At 50.0% G+C, this 9174-nt stretch overlaps 1 protein-coding gene across 1 annotated transcript in view; it reads right to left on the reverse strand.

Moving 5' to 3' along the window:
- The window catches only part of LOC134677885 (26S proteasome non-ATPase regulatory subunit 13), a 47410-nt gene extending 39806 nt beyond the window's left edge, over positions 1–7604 (reverse strand). The window contains exons 1-6 of the mRNA XM_063536326.1: positions 7450–7604; positions 7256–7369; positions 6618–6753; positions 5299–5447; positions 2116–2275; positions 1193–1378 (exon numbers count right to left, since the gene is read on the reverse strand). Coding sequence (XP_063392396.1) covers positions 1193–1378; positions 2116–2275; positions 5299–5447; positions 6618–6753; positions 7256–7369; positions 7450–7565 — 861 coding nt within the window. The 5' untranslated portion in view covers positions 7566–7604. The remainder of the gene's footprint in view (positions 1–1192; positions 1379–2115; positions 2276–5298; positions 5448–6617; positions 6754–7255; positions 7370–7449) is intronic.
- Between the last annotated feature and the right edge of the window lie 1570 nt (positions 7605–9174).

The following is a 9174-nucleotide window of genomic DNA, read 5'->3' on the forward strand; positions in this document are numbered from 1 at the left end:
TACACGCCATATGAATTAGTTTTTGGAAAAAGGAGTAATATGCCTTGTAGAATTCTCAGTGACGTTGAACCTTTGTACAACCCAGATAATTATTATCTAGAACTTAAGTATAGATTACAGTTAGCATGTAAGGAAGCGAAGGAAAACCTTATTCAAAGTAAAACTGTTCGCAAAGAACTGTATGATAAATCTGTACACCCAATTACTTATAAAAAAGGAGATAAAATTTTAATAAGGAATGAAACTGTAACAAAATTAAATCCTGTATATAAAGGTCCATATATTGTAATAGAGGATATGGAACCTAATGTAAAAGTTTTAAAAAATAATAAAGAAGACATTGTTCATAAAAACCGCACAAAACCTTATTGTACTTAAGAAAGAAAACAAAGAAACAAATTGTAATTTGTTTAGTGTTTTATTATTAATTAGCTATAAAAAAAAAATTGTCACTTATGTTACTATTTTTATTTCTTGTTCTCCCCGGAGATGAGGTGGAGACCCTAGTATAAGATAGCTGTAAGCATATCACTCACTGTAGAATGTCAATAATAAATAGTCGTTAACACGAGTCGGACGTTTCACTACTCCCCGCAACGTTACCTCACTTAATTTTTCATGGAAAAAATGTATTTATCAATTGTTTTTATTCCTGTCCAGAATCAGAAGCCTAAATTGGGCGTAAACTAGTAAGAGATTGCATAGAATTTACGTTACATTGCCGATTACTTAGGTAATCTGTCTGTATTCAAGTTTGATCAGAATCCGCAATGTAATGAAATTGCATGCAAGTTCTCGCTAGTCTAAACCTCGCTTTAGTTAGAGACTCATTTAGTTTTTTTTATTATTTATTAGAGATAAACCACAATCACATAATATTTTGATCCTAAAGTATCATTATTACGCCCGAATGTACTCTATACCACAGTACTTAAATAATTAATAATTTGATTTAATACTTAGGACAATATACTGGAGGTTCCCGGAAGACCTGATAATCTAATTACTTTGTATTCTGTACAATCAAATAAATAGAGAACTGACAAATGGAAGAAAGTAGTTCCTTAAACGTTGACATTTCAGGATCACTTTTTTTTAAATATCTTCATAGCTGAAGGACGTGACGAATGTGGACACTCTTCACCAGGCCGTTCTGACATTTCAGGATGGGGTGGGCTCGCTAGATATTTACCTCCATGAGACAGGTAATGGCGACCTTCTGCCTGACGCTCTGGTCGGCCCGGCGCAGCTCCGGGGCTGGCGCGGCGGCCCGCAGCGCCTCGAAGGCCGCCACGTCGCCGCGCGACACGGCTAGCACGAGTTCCCGAGCCCACGCGTCCGGGGTGTTCTCCAGGGATTCCAGGATGGGGTGCGCCAGCTGGACACATAATACTATTAGACTATTTAGATTTTAATTCAGTCTTAGAGAATATAACCAAACGGAGTTGCCATTAACAGGCTTTCCCCTCTGTCATAGAGAAATATAGTAAGAATAGATCAGTACGTACATCAGTTTTGGTACCAAAAAGACTAGTATTTTCATAGTCGACATCTAGTATCGAGTAGTGGAATTATCAGTATTGCTACTTGGGGGCTGGCCATAAATTACGTCATCGATTTTTGACGATTTTCGACCCCCCCCCCCCTATAATCATCCAAAAATCATGCTTCAAATGACCCAATTTCCTCCTACTTCATGCTACCGTCATCCGATGTCCAGACCCCCCCCCCCAATTTAAATGACGTAATTTATGGATAGCCCCTTGACAATAGATGTAGCAGTAGTGATAATTTCGTTACTCAATGCTAGATGTCGACTATTAAGCATCGGTAACCGTGGTAACTCCAGGTTCAATCGGTTAGGGCAGCCATTCTCAAAGTGTGTTCCGCGGAACCCTAGGGTTCCGCAAAGCCTCTGTTGGCCAAAAAAACCAGCTCTTCTATATGTATATCTGGCCCACAGTGATGAACGAAAATTTTTGATTTGGGGTTCCGTCAAATATTTCGCTTGCCGAAAGGGTTCCGTCACCAAAAATGTTTGAGAACCGCCGGGTTAGGGGGATGGTGCGAGCGGCGCTAAGACACGCTAGTGTATTTGAGACTTATTTAACTCACCAGCTCTCCTAGATCGTAGACGTTAGGGGCGACGACGGCGGCGATGGCGAGCGAGCGCGCTAGGGCGCGGCGCTCCGGCGGCGGCAGCAGCGCGCCGCCCTCGGCGCAGCCCACGTGGCGCAGCGCCGCGCGGTAGTAGCGCGCCATCGGCCCGCGGACCCTGACACCACACATTACTCACCAGCTCTCCTAGATCGTAGACGTTAGGGGCCACCACGGCGGCTATAGCCAGCGAGCGCGCCAGCGCGCGGCGCTCCGGCAGCGGCAGCAGCGCGCCGCCCTCGGCGCAGCCCACGTGGCGCAGCGCCGCGCGGTAGTAGCGCGCCATCGGCCCGCGGACCCTGACACCACACATTACTCACCAGCTCTCCTAGATCGTAGACGTTAGGGGCCACCACGGCGGCTATAGCCAGCGAGCGCGCCAGCGCGCGGCGCTCCGGCAGCGGCAGCAGCGCGCCGCCCTCGGCGCAGCCCACGTGGCGCAGCGCCGCGCGGTAGTAGCGCGCCATCGGCCCGCGGACCCTGACACCACACATTACTCACCAGCTCTCCTAGATCGTAGACGTTAGGGGCCACCACGGCGGCTATAGCCAGCGAGCGCGCCAGCGCGCGGCGCTCCGGCAGCGGCAGCAGCGCGCCGCCCTCGGCGCAGCCCACGTGGCGCAGCGCCGCGCGGTAGTAGCGCGCCATCGGCCCGCGGACCCTGACACCACACATTACTCACCAGCTCTCCTAGATCGTAGACGTTAGGGGCCACCACGGCGGCTATAGCCAGCGAGCGCGCCAGCGCGCGGCGCTCCGGCAGCGGCAGCAGCGCGCCGCCCTCGGCGCAGCCCACGTGGCGCAGCGCCGCGCGGTAGTAGCGCGCCATCGGCCCGCGGACCCTGACACCACACATTACTCACCAGCTCTCCTAGATCGTAGACGTTAGGGGCCACCACGGCGGCTATAGCCAGCGAGCGCGCCAGCGCGCGGCGCTCCGGCAGCGGCAGCAGCGCGCCGCCCTCGGCGCAGCCCACGTGGCGCAGCGCCGCGCGGTAGTAGCGCGCCATCGGCCCGCGGACCCTGACACCACACATTACTCACCAGCTCTCCTAGATCGTAGACGTTAGGGGCCACCACGGCGGCTATAGCCAGCGAGCGCGCCAGCGCGCGGCGCTCCGGCAGCGGCAGCAGCGCGCCGCCCTCGGCGCAGCCCACGTGGCGCAGCGCCGCGCGGTAGTAGCGCGCCATCGGCCCGCGGACCCTGACACCACACATTACTCACCAGCTCTCCTAGATCGTAGACGTTAGGGGCCACCACGGCGGCTATAGCCAGCGAGCGCGCCAGCGCGCGGCGCTCCGGCAGCGGCAGCAGCGCGCCGCCCTCGGCGCAGCCCACGTGGCGCAGCGCCGCGCGGTAGTAGCGCGCCATCGGCCCGCGGACCCTGACACCACACATTACTCACCAGCTCTCCTAGATCGTAGACGTTAGGGGCCACCACGGCGGCTATAGCCAGCGAGCGCGCCAGCGCGCGGCGCTCCGGCAGCGGCAGCAGCGCGCCGCCCTCGGCGCAGCCCACGTGGCGCAGCGCCGCGCGGTAGTAGCGCGCCATCGGCCCGCGGACCCTGACACCACACATTACTCACCAGCTCTCCTAGATCGTAGACGTTAGGGGCCACCACGGCGGCTATAGCCAGCGAGCGCGCCAGCGCGCGGCGCTCCGGCAGCGGCAGCAGCGCGCCGCCCTCGGCGCAGCCCACGTGGCGCAGCGCCGCGCGGTAGTAGCGCGCCATCGGCCCGCGGACCCTGACACCACACATTACTCACCAGCTCTCCTAGATCGTAGACGTTAGGGGCCACCACGGCGGCTATAGCCAGCGAGCGCGCCAGCGCGCGGCGCTCCGGCAGCGGCAGCAGCGCGCCGCCCTCGGCGCAGCCCACGTGGCGCAGCGCCGCGCGGTAGTAGCGCGCCATCGGCCCGCGGACCCTGACACCACACATTACTCACCAGCTCTCCTAGATCGTAGACGTTAGGGGCCACCACGGCGGCTATAGCCAGCGAGCGCGCCAGCGCGCGGCGCTCCGGCAGCGGCAGCAGCGCGCCGCCCTCGGCGCAGCCCACGTGGCGCAGCGCCGCGCGGTAGTAGCGCGCCATCGGCCCGCGGACCCTGACACCACACATTACTCACCAGCTCTCCTAGATCGTAGACGTTAGGGGCCACCACGGCGGCTATAGCCAGCGAGCGCGCCAGCGCGCGGCGCTCCGGCAGCGGCAGCAGCGCGCCGCCCTCGGCGCAGCCCACGTGGCGCAGCGCCGCGCGGTAGTAGCGCGCCATCGGCCCGCGGACCCTGACACCACACATTACTCACCAGCTCTCCTAGATCGTAGACGTTAGGGGCCACCACGGCGGCTATAGCCAGCGAGCGCGCCAGCGCGCGGCGCTCCGGCAGCGGCAGCAGCGCGCCGCCCTCGGCGCAGCCCACGTGGCGCAGCGCCGCGCGGTAGTAGCGCGCCATCGGCCCGCGGACCCTGACACCACACATTACTCACCAGCTCTCCTAGATCGTAGACGTTAGGGGCCACCACGGCGGCTATAGCCAGCGAGCGCGCCAGCGCGCGGCGCTCCGGCAGCGGCAGCAGCGCGCCGCCCTCGGCGCAGCCCACGTGGCGCAGCGCCGCGCGGTAGTAGCGCGCCATCGGCCCGCGGACCCTGACACCACACATTACTCACCAGCTCTCCTAGATCGTAGACGTTAGGGGCCACCACGGCGGCTATAGCCAGCGAGCGCGCCAGCGCGCGGCGCTCCGGCAGCGGCAGCAGCGCGCCGCCCTCGGCGCAGCCCACGTGGCGCAGCGCCGCGCGGTAGTAGCGCGCCATCGGCCCGCGGACTCTAATACAACACATTATTTCATTATCTTATGCAGATCGACCTAGTCCCTGAACTAAGCAAAGCTTGTGCTATGGGTGGCTGCGACACCAGGTTCGGTTATTCCTACACTTCTAATGTATCTTTTACTACAGACTACTAAAACTATAAGAAGATTGGAAAGTGTCGGGGGAGGCCTTTGCCAAAGGGCACACAGAATAATTACCAATGGAAAATAATTAAACAAACGATACGTCACATATTCTGATACAAGACTATAAAATAAAAAAAATAAAAAACTAAAACTATAAAACTAGAGGAATATAAAATACCTGTAGTACTCGGAAGCCAGTTTGTAGAACCGGCCGTGCACCGGGGTGACTCCGTCGGCGTCCTCCAGCGAGCCTTCCAGTTCCTCGATGATCTTCTCCGTGGCATCCAGGTCATTCAGCTGTTCCAGGTAGATCTCGCCTTGAAGGACCTGCAATATTCAATATTAAGATCAGACTATGGTCATAAATATATCGATATCACGGATACCGGACCAGCGTTAGACCAAAAATGTGACGTCATGGAAAGGGCCACTAGGAAAACGGGGTATAGGAAAACCTGTGACTAGATGGGAAGACGAAATAAAAAATATCGCTGGTCAAAACTGGATGCAAATAGCTCAAGATAGAGATGAGTGGAAAACTCTGGAGGAGGCCTTCACCTGCGAAGACAGGGTTCTTGCTAAATATTAACTTTAAAAACTATTCTAAAATGTCATAATTGCAAGAAATAAAAGGCTATTTTATTTTATTTTTATTTTATTTTATTTTTATTATGGTCATAAAGTCAAATTAATTTACTTTTGACATTTTGGATTATTAAAAATAGTTTATTCAAGTAGGCATATTACAATGCGCTTATGAACGTCAAATAAAGCTACACCGGCTCCAACCCTACAACCTCTGCCTATAGTTAGTTTTTTTTAGCATTAGAAATAAGGTAAACAATCTTGATGTGTCTTTTAATTGAAAAACACATTTTGAAAATAATTTATGGCAAATATGTAACAATTATGAATCTAATACGATCATTTATATTCTTCTGCTTTCATAAGTAATAGTTTTTGATTTTTAAAAAGCGTTTTTCAATTAAAAGACATGTCAAGATCGCTTACCTTCTTGCAAGTTCTTTCTAATGCTAAAAAAAACGAACTATAGAGGCTATTATTCTTGCAGCAGCAGGTGCAGCAATTAGTGTACCTTGCAACTATCCATTCTTTGGATAGGGTCTTTTAACCCCTCCTGCAGTGAATGTGTTAAGTTATCCTTTTGTCTGATTATACTTACAGCATTTAGTAACTGGAGACGTCAAGGCTGTCATTTTCTATACTATTCAAATGTATTGCTATTTCAACATGACTTGTACATAACATACAAATAGCCAGACCAATGTGTTGTGAGCTGGATTTGGCCCGCAGGCCGGGGTTTGAAGATCCCTGGGTTAACACTTTGACTACCGAGAACCCGCCTGGTAGGCACTCGTAATGTTTGCTCAGAAGCCCGCCCAGCGGGTTCTTTAGTACGCAGATATAGACGACCGGTTTCTGGGGTAGTGCACCGTTTTTTGCCCGGTTGCGAAAGTGTTAAAGAATGTTTCGTACCTTGCAGAGAGCCAGTGCCTCGTCATTCATCTTCACCTTACTCTCAACCTTCTCCAGGAAGGCGATGGCATCTTTCTTGTTGTCAAACTGCTTCACGATGTGCGAGGTTATCTCCACCAGCGAGAGCGGGTTGATTCTGGAACGTACAGGTAGTTAACAAGAGCGCTTGGGTTATTCCCATTTGTTACCAGTGGTAACTACTGGGAATTTTTCCGACGATTTACCAGTAGTAAAGTGTAAGTAGAGTTGGTGTAATTATCAGTAGAGTTGGTGTAATTATCAGTAGTAATTACACCAACTCGGTTTAGTAGGTTTTTAATAGTCATTACGTCTCTCTCTGAAAATGTGAGACAAAATACACATTGGACAGGTGGAATACCACCCTAAGGGCTCATTTAGACGATGCGAGAACTCGACGATGCGACTTTCATTACATTGCGCGGGTTTCGATCGGTCGATTGAATTGGACGTAACCCATTGTCCACAATGTAACTAAAATCGCATGCGAGTTCGCGCGCCGTCTAAATCAGCCCTTAAGCTCGTGTTATTCCTCACTTACAGAGTATTTCTTAATATATACTATAACGGGATACTTGTAGGAAACAATGAAACACAAAATGACTTGCATTTCGACTTACTTGTTCTCAAAAGTCGTTAAAAAGTTGTTGTACAGTTGGATAAGGCAGTCGCCGGTCTGTAGCGCCGGGTGGTTCACGAATTCTTGCAGTTTTAACGTAAGTTGGTGCCATAATCTGAAATAACAAAGCAGAGGTTATGGTTGTTTACAAGCAAAATTTTGGACGAAAATGTGAGACAAGGTGCATGCACTTACTTTTTATTGTAAAGTTCTTCTAAAATAGCCCAATCTGCTGCTAAAGCAGGCTCGGCTGCCTGTTTTTTGGATAAAAAATCATTTACATCAATGACTGCAAACTTTACGGTCGCCATTTTTCAAAACTGTAACGTCATTGTAAATGAAGTTAGCTGCAAATGTTTGACAGCTTAAAGGCAGTATTACACTAGCAGACATACCATTATAAATTTCTATAATTATAAAATTAATACAGATATAATTAATCAAGCAATAGATTTCAGTTATGTAAGATAAATTATTATGTATTATGTACGTATTTCGAATTCAAGTGGCGTAGAATAGTAATTCCCTATACTCCTATAAAGCTCCACACGTGTATATAATCTTTATTTCCACAGACCCTAATCCGAAGTTAGCAATATCAGCGCCATCTGTTGCCGAATAGCTGTCTACGCTTAGGTTCTACTCGTCGCTAGATAGCGAAACTATTTCCTCGTGTTTGCGAAATCTAGATCTAGAATGCTTTTGTGGAGCAATGAAAATAAACTTTTTTTAAGAGCATTGTTAAATATGTTAACCTAGTTAAATTAGTTCTTAGAAATATGAATTGACTTGTTTTTGTACCATATATATGAATAAATTGAAATATGAATTGTATAGCGGATGTTGGATATCATTTGGAATCTATTAGTGCGGTGTGATTTTTTTTTATTAGAATTTTAATTTGAAGACTTGCTTACTTAGCATCCCATATGCTTAATACCGCAGGCCATAACCATATGTCGCGTTATTTGCGTGAATGGCGAGGGCAGTACGTACAGCCGTTGTTGGGGGTTGGGGTAGCTAGGTCGCCGCGACCGACCAATAATTAAGACTGTCAATGTCATAATTATATTGGGTAGAGTAGTGTACAGTCGCCATCAGATATATCGGAGCGTCCAAGGTGTTCACAATATCAACAGTTAGCGATCGAGCGCGCCAGCGACCGGTTATGTGTTATTGTTAACTTACACGTTTAACTGCATAATTAATTTGTGTCATTGAAATCTAAGCCGTATTTGCGACCTGTTACGGTTGTGTCCAAAATGTCTTCGTGTAATAAGTGCGGTGATAATTTTGTTGGTGAGGGTGATGTACCGTGCTCCTGTTGCGGAGGATACTATCACTATAGGTGCTCCGGAATGCTCGAAAACACTTATAAGAGGATGACTGCAGAGAAGAAATCCAATTGGAGGTGCATCCCATGCCGTCAGTCAGATAACAATGACTCGCTGTCTGAACTTGTGAAGGAGTTCAAAGGTTTTAAGGTGCAAATGCAAAATGTGCAAAGCGGGCTTGATCAAGCAAATCAGGGAATTGCCAATCTCGAGGGGAAGTTCGACTTGATTGAAAATCGATTAGAGGATTTCGATGTGCGGCTTACCCTCACAGAGAGTAAAGTTGACCGCCTCCCATCTATTGAAGCCAATCTGAAGCAGCTGGAGGCTGAGTTTGTTACTTTAAAGGCGAATGAACGTGACAGAGACCAGTTTTGCCGGCTGAACAATGTCGAAATTAGTGGCGTTCCTCAAAAAGATAACGAAAATTTAATGTCGATTTTAAATAATATATGTTTGAAGGTTGGTTTTGGTCTGCTTGAAACTGATGTCGACTCAATACATCGCGTTCGCCGTTTCCCTTTATCCGTGGGTAGCGGCAACCGCGCGGACCCCAGGCCCCCGGCGATCATCGTGCGTTTCTGCC

The sequence above is a fragment of the Cydia fagiglandana genome, chromosome 27 (genome assembly GCF_963556715.1).
Source record: "Cydia fagiglandana chromosome 27, ilCydFagi1.1, whole genome shotgun sequence".
NCBI classification, from domain to species: Eukaryota; Metazoa; Arthropoda; class Insecta; order Lepidoptera; family Tortricidae; genus Cydia; species Cydia fagiglandana.